Source organism: Rhinolophus ferrumequinum, chromosome 7, assembly GCF_004115265.2.
Source record: "Rhinolophus ferrumequinum isolate MPI-CBG mRhiFer1 chromosome 7, mRhiFer1_v1.p, whole genome shotgun sequence".
Classification (NCBI taxonomy): Eukaryota; Metazoa; Chordata; class Mammalia; order Chiroptera; family Rhinolophidae; genus Rhinolophus; species Rhinolophus ferrumequinum.
Window position 1 is genome coordinate 83,569,223 of NC_046290.1, and position 13,245 is coordinate 83,582,467.

The window sequence follows — 13,245 nt, forward strand, 5'->3', positions numbered from 1 at the left end:
TTTGTGACGATTCGCTGACAGAATGTACTTTGAGAGCTTTGCATAGTGCTTACCACATTCAGGTGGCATCAATGACTACCACCTATCTTTATTATGATCACTGGAGAAGATTTAGAGCTTATGTTTAAATGTTGTGTTACTATATCCTGTTTTAAATTATAAAATTGTTCAAAATAGCAGAATTAAGCAAACATTATCAAAAAGTTTTTATTATATAAATATATAATGTCTTAGCCCTTTTAACAAAGAAAAAATAATTTCAAACATATTTACTCCTGAGCTAATATTGATAGAGCTAAGGCACAACAAGCAGAAGAGATTACAAAGAATACACTTACAGGATGAGAGATTTCCAGTCAAGATGAAAGAGTAGGTAAACACTGTGCTTGCATCCTCTCACGACCACATCAAAATTACAACTATGGAACTATCATTGAGAACTGCCTGAAGTCTAGCTGAACAGAAATCCTACAACTAAGGATATACTAAGAAGCCACATCAAGTTAGGAAGGAGGGGAAGAGATGCAGTATGGCTGGCCCCACACCTGTGTGTGTCAGCTAAAATCAGGAGGCATATCTGAGCTGCAGAGGTCCCCCTTGAGGAGCAAGGGGTCCCAACCCCACACCAGGCTCCCCAGCCCAGGGATCTGGTGATGGGAAGAGAAATCCCCACAACTTCTGGCTCTGAAAACCAGCAAAGATTGTGGCTGAATGAGATGGAGGGCTGCTGGAGTCTCAAGCATTCCTCTTAAAGGGCCAGCACACAGACTTACTAGCTGATGGACTCACTCATTCTGAGCTCCAGTACTGGGGCAGCAGCTTGAAAATCTTCAGGGACATATGGGGAGGAACTAAACTGTCTGGCTTTGGAGTGAGGGCTGGAGAGGCAGCTTTCTCCCAGACAGAAGGGCTGACTGAATCCATTGTTTCTTTGTTGAGCCCTCACCCCTCCTCGGGTACAGACACAGGTGGCTGCCACAACTGAGTCTCCACCAAACTGTCTAACACTCTTCAACCTGCCCTAGTGATTCCCTGAGACCCTGCGCCATCCAGCTTGAGGACCCCCCCAAGCAGCTTCAGTGGCTTTTTCATATGAATGACATGTCTTGGCTCATGCTGCAGACTTTCCTAAAATCTCTCAAAGGTTCACAAAGCTCAAACAAGCAGTATTTGGCCTCAGCATGCCACATGCATCTTGTTAAGCAGCCCCAAGCCTGACAATAGTGAGTACCTGCCTCAGTTCATAGAATAGCCTCTCCCAGGCACCTCCAAGCCCAGCACAAGTGGCAACCACCTGCAGATCACTGTCACCACTCAGTCCAAGTGGCCCTGAGCAGGGCCTAGGCAGTGGCTGACCTTGGCCTGCAACAGATCCCCTCCCAAGAGGCTACAGAATCAATACACTCAGTGGCCTGCTTCAGATCACACCAGAGCACCACCCAAACACCTCCACAAATGACACACCAAGGGTCAGACTGGGCAGGCAGCAGAGCCCAGCTAAAGAAAATTGTGCTACATTGGGTCACCACCTGCACAACAGCTCCAACCACTGTAGTCACTGGTCAGTACTCACAACCAACTAGTGTGAGGGTCAATCTCTCCCATTGACATGCAAACAGCAACCAAGGCTCAACTACAACAAGAAGGCACACACAACACACACACACAAAGGACACACCTGGGGAACACAGCTCAGGTGAACAGGGGGACTGCACCACTGGGCCCTCCATGACACTACATAAGACCATTCTCTATGACCAGGAGACATAGCAGCCCTACCTAATACATACAAACACAGAGAGAGGCAGCCAAAATGAGGAGACAAAGAAACATGGACCAAATGAAAGAACAGAACAAAGTTCCAGAAAAAGAATCAAACAAAACGGAGACAAGCAATCTATTAGATGCAGAGTTCCAAACACTGGTTATAAGAATGCTCAATGATCTCAGTCACAGCTTCAACAAAGAGATAGAAAAATATAAAAATTGAGGTAGAAAACATAAAAAAGAATCAGTTTTAAATGAAGAAAACAATACCTGAAATAAAGAACACATTAGAAGAAATCAATAGTAGACAGAATGAAGCAGAAGATCGAATCAGTGATTTAGAAGATAAGATAGCAGAAAAAACCTAATCAGAACAGCAAAAAGAAAAAAAGAATGCAAAAGATTGAGGAAAAGTTAAGGGGCCTCTGTGATAACATAAAGCACACCAACATTTGCATTATAGGGGCACCAAAATGGAAGAAAGAAAGCAAGGAACTGAAAACCTATTTGAAGAAATAAGGATGGAAAACTTCCCTAAACTGGTGAAGGAGATGGACATACAAGCCCAAGAAGCACAGAGAGTCCCAAACAATATGAACTCAAACAGGCCAAGACTAAGACACATCATAATTAAAATGCCAAAGTTTAAGACACAGACAGACTCTTATTATAAAAGCAGCAAGATAAAAGTAGTGAGTTACCTATGAGGGAGCTCCCATAAAACTGTTAATGATTTCTCAACAGAAACTTTGCAGGCCAGAGGGATTAACAGCAAATATTCAAAGTGATGAAAAGAAAGGACCTACAACCAAGATTACTCTACCCAGCAAAACTATCATTTAGAATCAAAAGATAGATAAAGAGCTTGCTTCCCAGAGAAGAAAAAGCTAAAGGAGTTCATCACCACCAAACCAGTATTACAAGAAATATGAGAGGGACTTCTTTAAGAAGAAGAAGAAAAAGATCAAAACTATGAATAATAATATGGCAATGACTACATAACTATCAACAATTACGTTAAGTGTAAATAGATTGAATGCTTCAATCAAACGACATAGTGTGGCTGAATGGATATGAAAACAAGACCTTTATATATGCTGCCTACGAGAGACTCACATCCGATTGAAAGACACGCAGACTGAAAGTAAAGGGATGGAAAAAGATATTTCATGAAAATGGAAAAAAAGCGAAAAATAAATCTTGGGTAGCAATACTTATACTTAGACAAAATAAGACTTTAAAACAAGGCTATAACAAGAGACAAAGAAAGACCCAGAAATTCCACTTCTGGGTATTCATCCAAAGAAACCCAAAACACTACTTCAAAGGGATATGTGCATCCATATGTTCATCGCAGCATCATTTACAATAGCCAAGACATGGAGGCAACCGGGTGTCCATCAGTGGACGAATGGATAAAGAAGAGGTGGTACACATAAGTGGTGGAATATTACTCAGAGGAGAAAAAAGAATCAAACCTTGCCATCTGTAACAACGTGGATGGACCTAGAAGGTATTGTGCTGAGTGGAATAAGTCACGTGGAAAAAGACAAATGCCATATGATTTCACTTATACGGGGAGTCTAACGAACAAAATAAACCAACAAACATAAATAAACTCACAGAAAATATTTTGATGGTTGCCAGTTGGGAGGTGGGTTGAGCGATGGATGAAAAAGGTGAAAGGATTCATATGTACAAATGGGTAGTTACAAAATAGTCATGGGGATGAAAGTATAGCATAGGGAATATAGTCAATAATATTGTAATAACTATGTGTGGTATAAGGTGGGTACTAGTTTTATTGAGATGATCACTTCTAAGTTACATAAATGTCTAACCACTATGTTGTAACCCTAAAACTAAAATATTGTATGTCAACTGTAATTGAAAAAGTTTTAAATATATATATTTTATATATTTTTTAAAAAAGAATACATGTGTAGTCATCAATCACCTTCTGTTTATCCAGGTCCAACCCATGAACTGAAAGAATCCCATGTTATGTAACTTGAGTTAACAGTGGCAAACCACATCTCTTTAGTGGAAGCAGCATCCTTCTAGGGTTCTAGCACTTAAAATAGCTATTCCTAGCACAGATAAAGGACAGGGCATATATGTTTTATGCATTTTATTATTTCATAAGATTTCAAACTGCAATAGAATTTACACGCAGTGACTTATACACTGACTAAACTCTTTAGAGCTAGAAAAAAATACTCAAAACCTTGGCCCAATTCCAATCAATTCTCTCCTAAGGTGAAAATTACTGAGCATATTGCAGCCAAGTCCTACAGAGTTTTGTCTATACTCTTCTGCTCCAAATGTATCTCCATCCTCTCACCTTTGGGAGTTTCCCATGAGCTTTTTTTTTTTCCTTCTTCCTGCATAGAGTTTTCATCCCCCAACCTCGTTAAGACCATAATTAAATCTGACCTTCTCTACCAGGCAGTCACAAATCCTTCTGTGCTTCATTTGAGATGCTAAGACATCTGAACTTCTATGATGGAATGTAGCTCTACCACTTTATCTTGAAGTCACAAAGGTCCTAAAATCCAAGTTTCTTTTACTCTTTCACAGTATCTTATATTTCTTACTCTTCCAGCAGCAGGTGCTCAAAACATATTTGGAATTGAGTCAAATCAGATCAAATTGATTTAAGATGACTGTTTATTCAACCTTTAAGAATATAAGGCTCAAAATTAATGTCAGTTCACTGGCCTCCACTACTAGTGGAGCTAGACAAAAATAAGCCATTAAATGAACTACAACTGAACCATTAAACTAACTATAATTCCCATCAACTTTGTTCCTTAAGAGTTATTTGAGACAAGGAAAATGTGGCGATTTGAGGCAATTGTAGTCCCTAATCCATTTTATTAATAGTATTATTGAGAACTTTGTGTCTGGTACCAATCTAAATGCTAGATGCACAAGAGTGGAAAAGATGGATATTTCCCTGACAACTAGAATTTTTTAATTTAGTGGGGCCATAAAAAGTAAGTAGATCATTATAATTTAGTCTCTTGACAGAATGAGTAGATGGGGTTGTACGACCTCCTGAAGGCGTCCAAGAACCATCTAAGATATGATCAACAGAATGGTGGAAATAAGCCAGCAAAATTGCAAAAGGAGAAGTGGGGGTAGGCACAGTTGCAGAGCTGTGGGAAAGCCGTAGCCGCAGTGGGGCCATGAGAAGAGAGATCCATGTTAATTTCTTTATTCCCTGTGGGCTCAACTAAGCACTCATACTTACAATACCAGTACCTGGCCACTCAGAAGGACCTGGGACAAGAAGCACAGCTCACTGACAGGAGAGTATCAAGCACCCTCTCAATACCCCCATAAAACAAGTATGGGAGATGCCCTGACTAAAAAGCCTCAAGTCCCACAAGAGTCAGTATCTCTTGTTACAAGTCCAGTTTCCATGAATCCCACTAAGGGCAGGCCCAGGAACAAGAGTCAACACACTCAGGGAAGCTCAGTGTTTATTTGCCAATCATGGGTAATATTTGCACAAGCAAGATGGCCTAGACATACCCTTTACATTGTAGCAGAGCTAGACAGTTACCCAGTGGTCATAATCTCATGCAGAAGGGGAAAGGTTTTGTTGACCCTCTTCACACTCCTCCCTGTGTTAGATAGGGGTGGAACGGTGCTCCAGGTAGTGGACACAGCATGTAGAAGCCTGTGGGATAGGAACAAACGATACATTACAGTGTCTACAAAGGAAGTTTATAACGACTGAAGCTTATTGGGAGTTTGCAGAGAGTAAAGGGTGCTGGAAATAGCAAGAGAATTGCCATAGAGAAGCAAGGGAGAACGTATTTTGCAGGGCAATAGTTTAGTGTGAAACCGCTAAAAGGTTTAAAGCAAGGGAATGATTTCATCATATTTACATTTAAGAACGCTATCTGTGGCCATGTGTGGGGACAGAGCCCCAGAAAGCAGTTTCCAGGCTCTCGGCCTCATGTGGAAAGGTGCTAGCTCAGGTAGTAAATGGCCATCAGCTGTGGCTGGTTGGCCGTCAGCTGTAGCCATTGAGCCATTGGCCACTAATATAACTGCTGCAGCTATGGAGGGAAGTTGAGGAGAGAGGAGGAGAGAGGAGGAGAGAGGAGGAGAGAGGAGGAGAGAGGAGGAGAGAGGAGGAGACTGAAGGAGAGTGGAGGAGAGTGGAGGAGAGTCGGTCGGTTGGCAGCAAAGCGGACAGCAGGTCGCACGTCGTGTAAACCCAGTGAGACCATAGTGGTATGACTTCCCTACCTATGGCTCCGTGGGTGTTCCTTTTTGGCCTAGCCATGTCCTGCGTTCTTGTGTGGGGAGCGGGACCAGACACCCCGCCGGACACCCCGCGTGACACCATGCTATGGACAGTAGATTGGGAGAGCATAAGAGAGTCTTATACCTATGTTTGCCTCTACATGTCTACTCTGTAACCTCTCTGTCCTGTTCTCTTCCCCAGGGGCTCGTCTGAATGCACTACAGCAAGTTCCCTCCCTTCTGGCTTTCTGTTAGGTTCAACTTATGCAAAGCCCAAGCAAGAGAGCCAAGGGAAGGAAGAGAGTGAGGCTAAGGTATGTATTCCACTGGATTCTTCCCTCAGGGTTTCCTGAGGTTGGTTCTGTCCCTCAACCAGGGGTCATTGCTCCTTTCTGGGTGGTTCTTTCTGAACAGCTTCCTCTAACTTGGGTTCTGTGAAGCAATCCTCCTCTTGAGATCAGCTCCAGGGAGCTTAACTTTCCATACGTCTGTATGTAATCTTTTTATTAAACCTTTTTAGAATCATTCTAATTTTCAAATGTGTCACCTATGTACTACTGGATCCTGCACTGATCTCAAAAAGACATTAGGCCCGGCAACAAGTAAGAAGATGTTGGTATTCTGCCCAGGATGCCCTTGGAAACCTCTAACTATTTGTGTGCCCCTGCCCGCTCTACTGTGTGCTTCTCCTGACAAGAGAAACTGTAACACTATTAGGAAGCCAGCATCAGGCTACTGCGGCTGCTTTGCCAGGACTTGCAGACAAACTGATAGCCTGGGCGTGTACACCTCCCTTGAGTGGCCCTAGACAATGATTGGCTGATGCAAGAGTATAAAAGCCCAGGTCCTCGCCCCAGCTCAGGACAACTTTTGAGGGCAGAGTTCCCCTGTAGAATCAATTCAAATTATCCTATATGCAGGGCCCATGCAAAATGAAAATGTATGTCCACTTTGTTCAAAAAGTAGGAAAGAAAACGCTACTAAAGTTACAAAATATAAAATATTTTCCTCTCTTCTGTAGTTTCTCTTGATTTGGCATCATGTTTTCATTTTTTATTTAATGTTACTTTAAGTTTAAAAAAACCAAAATTTAAATCATAAGTATTAATCTGTTTATTTTTAGATTGTGCAATGCCTGTTTTAAGCACAAATACAAGAGCAATTAGCTCGTATACACAATCACTGAAATTAGATGGCAGGCTCTGCCCTTAAGGACACAGACACGCACGTATAAGAAATTATAACATGATATACTCTCAATGTAAATAAAGTACTTTGACAACAGCAAAAACAAGTAGTGATTCATTCCAAATGAGGTTATGTAAGATGTTATAGAGAAGGTAATATATTTAATGGCACTTAAAAGATGAGATAGATTTCATGAGAAAGTGAAAGAAGGGAGGAAAGAAAGGTGAGAAAGCAGAGGGAACCCCAGAAAAGCACAAAAGCTTAGGGAGGTGTTCAGTGAAGAGAAGAAGCCATTAAAATCAAGGAAGAAATGAGTTGTGAAGAGTAGTGGATGATGGTCTAGGTTTGTGTTTTTGGTAGAACAGCATTACTTTTATTATGACTACTAGAAATCAAAATTCCCATAAAATAAAAATAACACCAACCACATCCTTGCATTTGCAAAAGTCTCGCAAAATATATGATATGCTTTGTAATGGGAAGAAAAAACATTTTTGACAAATTAACAGGAGGTATCTAAATGTGTATTGGGTTTTAAGGCATTGTTTTGCATTACATTTCATGTATTGCATTTGTTTTATATCTATGCTTTTTATTACCTTGGGGATAAGCATTTATATGAAGAGCATCATTTCTCCTAAAACACTACTAGTAGCAGCAGTTGGCATTTAATACCACTCTAAAGAATCATTTTCATAACCTCTCTTTAGGGAACTATATTTTAGGAATAGCAAAAGTTTGGGGAAAATAAAAGCAAAGATGAATATACAGAAGCAAAAAACAGTGAGAAATTTCTTAGCGAATATCAATCACATTATACGAGCAGAATTTAAGTATAACTAGATCTTAGGCATCCACCTTTATTTATGGTACACTTTAAGAAGCTCGTTTGAGACTAGGGAGCTTACTACAAAACTACAAATTTGATATGTCCATATAATAAAAGAATTTCTACTTTGCTACCCACACATGGTAGCAACAATATCATACGCGTAAGCATTCTTTTAAGCTGTATAAGTTTATCCATATGTGATATTAACAAGTATTGCTTACTGAATAATACGGTTGACTTTGAATATTACATAGAAATTTTCCAATAAAAACTATTACAGAATACTTTGAGTATTTATTTTGTGTCAAGCACTGTGATAAGTGCTCTGCGTACATTCTCTGACACTGGAGGTAAGTAGAATCCTAAATTCACAATTGAGGAAACTAACCTAGAAAGGTAATCTGACTTACCCAAGGAAATATAGAAAAGGTAATATAAATAAAGACAATAAAAGGAAGGTCTGAATAGAAGCAGTACTAATACCTATAAAAGACCCAGATATTAACCATAAGAAATCAAACAACCATAAGAAAACAAAAGGCCCAACATATAAATGGGCAAAAGATTTGAACATACACTTCACCAAAGATATATGGTTGGCAAAGAAGTACACGAAAACATACTCAGCATCATTAATTATTCCAGGAACGCAAATTAAAAATGCAATGAAATACCAGTATGCACCTACTAGAATGGCTAAAATTTAAATTTTAAATTTTACTGAGGATGTGAAGGAACTTGAACTCTCGCACACCGCTGATGGGAATGTAACTTGGTACAGCCACTTTGGAGAACAATTTGAAGTTTCTTAAAAAGTTAAACATACGCTTTTAAAAAAATATGTATCTGCCTAAACAAAAGACAGGAAAGTGACACCAAGTTTAGAGCTAGTTTATATATTCTTCTCTCTTTCCTACAATATCTGATTTCTTTACAATGAAGATCAACTTTATATTTAAAAAGCAAATGTCTTTTTAAAAGAAAGCACTGTCTTACTACAGACTCTTGAAAATCTGCCCACTATACTGGCAATTATTTCCACAGTTAAATTTGTTAAAATAATTAGAAAGTCAATTTATAAACACCCACTTTGGAGGTGGGATCTTTGCTCTCTTGGATAGATGGGTGGCTACTTCTGTTTTACCCCCATTTCACTCCCTTGCCTTCCCCATCCCTTAGTCCTTGGACAGAGAAAGGTCGGAGAGGGAGGGCAAGTGTGCCTTGGCTCAGTCCTTCCTTTTGCAAGTCACAGTGCCTATTTTTTTTTTTTTTTTTGGGCAGCATTTTTCACTTAGGTGAAATAATAAATTAAAAACTCCCAAGAGCAGAAATCTTGCTTCGATGATGGAGGAAGATTTGGATAAAGAGAGTTGTGTAACTGTCATCTGTCTGAGGCGCGCGCCCCCGGCTGCCAACCGCGAGGAACGGGGCGCCTCTGGAAGGGAAGGGGCGTGTGACGCAGTCGCCGTCGCCTAGGGCCTGGTTCTGATTCAGACCTGACGCTCGCTCCTGTGCCCGACGCGCGCTGAGCCAACTTGGACTCAGTTTCCCCACTCCTGAAGGGGAGGAGGCATGCTGTCCTGCTTCTTGTTCCTCTCCAAGCATATCAGCACTTCGCTGGTGTCCCTGCGCAGCGCGCGTGGTGGCTTCAAGCTCCGGCCGCACCCCTCACGCCCCTGGCCCGCCGCCCCACGCCGCCTGTTGTCCGCAGCCGCCTCCTCCAAGGACTCCGCTGGGTCCTCCTCTGCCCCCTCCCGGGTGCGCCAGAACTTCCATCCGGAAACAGAGGCAGCCATCAACCGTCAGATCAACCTCGAGCTCTATGCATCCTACGTGTACTTGTCCATGGCCTACTACTTCTCCCGCGATGACGTGGCCTTGAACAACTTCGCTAGATATTTCCTTCGCCAGTCCCGGGAAGAGACCGAACACGCGGAGAAGCTGATGAGGCTGCAGAACCAGCGGGGAGGCAGGATCTGCCTGCAGGATATCAAGAAACCCCGCCGGGACAACTGGGAAAGTGGTCTGAATGCCATGAAATGTGCTCTGCTCTTGGAAAAGAATGTGAACCACTCATTGCTGGAATTGCACACTCTGGCCTCAGCCAAAGGTGACCCCCATTTGTGCGACTTCCTGGAAACCCACTATCTAAATGAGCAGGTGAAGTCTATCAAAGAACTAGGTGACCACGTGCACAACTTGATTAAGATGGGGGCCCCGGATTGTGGCCTGGCAGAGTACCTTTTTGACAAGCATACCCTTGGAGATGAAAAGAATCAGAACTAAGCCACAGGCAGCCTCCCCCACCACCCATGGTGTGCCAGGATCCAGAGTCAGCTGTCTCCTGCTTTCGTACCCTTCAAATGCACCTCCACTTTTAATACTCCTCTGTTATACTGTTCCTCCAATAAAGTGATTTACAGAGAAAATGTACTTAGCCCCATGTTAACAAGGGCTTTTTGCCCAGCATCAAGATAATTTTCCCAGCCTAAAAGGTAGTCCAGAAGACTAGGGTATAAAAAGACTTCAAAAAAGCTACTGAAAGTAGATGCAAACAAACTTTCTCCAGTTACCAAATATTATTCCAGACCATGAACCTTCACTAAAAGTCTGTAATTTTTCAACTGAACAAGTCCCTGTTATTTTCACGATCTTATGCTAAAGCTGAAGTGGGAAAATGTGTAAGATAAATACACAAATAGCTATAACAAGATGAAGAATACATATAGTACTATAAAAGTCATACATGCAAAAATTCTATGACAACTTTTACCTTTTCCCAAAGTGTGTTCCAAGAAATGGTAATGTCTGGAGATGATCTGTTTTTAAAAAGATTTTGTGGGTCAAATAAATTCAAGACAAGATACATAAGGTATCAGTGCCTTGAAAAGTCACAGTGTATATTAGCTTTTTAAGGGCTCTGGGAAGTCTTGCAAATATAAACAAAACAAATAAAAAAGCTTGGATTATTTTTATTTTGCTCAGTGTTTCCCAAACATATCCAATCTCAGCTAGTGTTTGGAATTTTTTTCTTTTTTGATGGTAATATAATGATCCAGGTATGTCTGATTTCAGACTATGCACTGGGCCCTATAGCCTGCCTATTAACATACCAAAAAGAGTGAATACATTGTAGAAAACGGCCTTTAAAATGGAGAGGAAAAAGACATCATGAGGTGGAAAAGTCAAGAAGGGATCCAGAAGGAAGGAGGCATCAACTGGGGAGATGTTTTCTTAGGGGGATAAAGGGAGGAGATGTGATAAAATGAGTGGGAGGATATTTGGTAAGCAACCCTTGGACTAGACTAACAGCACTGGGTGGTGTCTAGAAAGATGCACTGGAGCCAAAGTGTGGAAGTGAGAAGGAGGGGTGAGGCTTAATTGAGTGAGCAACGGCAATGAGGTGAAGGGCTCCCAACAGAAGAATGCTGTGCTAAGAGGTAAGCAACCAGCAGTTTAGCTGTGCAGAAGAAAACTCTGTGGACCACCTAAACGTCTCTGAGAAATTTATTAGGGAAAACAGAAAGGCCCTTGAGGGAAAATGAGAAAGGAGTTCGAAGAAGCAGGGAGAGGCTTCAGACTCCACGCATGTCTGATCGTGAGGGAAGGAAGACAGGAAAAGTTGTGCGCAGGTCTAAGGAAAGTTCTTCAAGGCTGACTGGGAGACCTCCAGCCAAAGTTGCTCATCAGAGGAATCCCAAGTCTCCAAGAAATGGGTCTGCCTAAGTACATGTCTAGCACTCAGTTGTTGACTGGAAGCGACCCATAGGAGTATACCCTTGCGACAAAGTAAGAGAGGAATTGATTTTAGAGCACAGCAGCCGGGGTCCTTGGCAGATTGTGTTCCCTGCAGTCCCGGACCTGACAGGAGCACTCACATGACTGCGCAAACTCAATAAAATGGTTTCGATTAAAGTACTACACGTGGAACACTCTGCGGCTATCAAATATGATTTTGTCAAACACATAATGATGTGGGCAGAAATTCATAATTCAATGATGAAAACGTGTGAACTTCTCCTGTGATTACTGCTAAACTCTCAGTAAAATAAGAGGATTATCAACTGACAGTAGAGAGGGGTAGGAGGAGATTAGGAGATTTGAGATGCGAATATGTAAAATAATTATCTAGCGTAGTTGTTATTGAATGTTTTTGACAGGATAAAATAAGAAATATCATCATCCAGGATGTAAATACACAGAAACATACACACAAACACACACACACACACACACACACACACACACACACACAAATTTCAGGAGACAATACCCTTACTTTATTTACTTTCACTTCAATTCTATTTTATTAACAAAAAGGTGGACAGAGACTCAATAAATTCCATGACACACTAATGGGGTGCAATCTACAGTTTGAAAAATACTCATCTACAAGAATTAAAGAGGAAATTTTCTGAAGAAATGTAATAGGGTTCCTGTGCAGCAAAACAAACCTATTTAAGGATCAAATGTACAGTAAGACTGATCAGCATAATCAAAAGCAAATCATCATGCCCTCCCCCAACCCCAACTATTCCTCCTGTCACAATCTCTATTTATTCTCAACTCTATTCTCCAGTAACACAGGTTTGATAGCTACCAATTTTCTTCCTGTACACCATTTCTCTAACTCTCCATTCAATTGTTTGTAATATTTAAAAGACTCTGCCTCTAGACTCTCACCGTCATCTCTTTGTTTTTCTTTCCAATGGTTTCTCCATGGTTCAGGCCCTTATTGCTTTCTCTCTAGCTTATAGTTTTACTTTTCTTATTATGATAATAATGTATGTCCATGATAAGAAATTTACTATAAAATGACAATAGCTAAAGAAAATAAATATCAATTTCACTAAGAGATCGTCTAGCTTCATATGTCGGTATATATACTTCTATTTTATATGCATTCATATTGTATAAATTTCCCTGTAATTGTATATTTACAATCATATAATATAACCCTATCTTGTAATATGCTTGACTAATTACCAGCATATTTGTTATTTCTGCTTCCTGTCTCCAATTATTCTGTTCTTTCTTAGTCTCATCCCCACCCCCAAGTAAGGTTGTGCTCACTGTTCACCACCATGCCAGCCTTTTTATTGTATGTCGAGATCGTCAGTGACTTCCATGATGATAATAAGTCCAATGATTATTTCTCAGCCTTTCTCTTACTCAACCAGCTAGTAGGACTTGTT

At 40.9% G+C, this 13,245-nt stretch overlaps 1 protein-coding gene across 1 annotated transcript; it reads left to right on the plus strand.

The window, feature by feature from the left end:
- The first annotated feature begins 9,622 nt into the window (after positions 1–9,622).
- Positions 9,623–10,336, plus strand: FTMT (ferritin mitochondrial). Its single transcript, XM_033111053.1, has one exon. The coding sequence runs from the start codon at positions 9,623–9,625 to the stop codon at positions 10,334–10,336; it is 714 nt and encodes a 237-aa protein (XP_032966944.1).
- Positions 10,337–13,245: the final 2,909 nt, after the last annotated feature.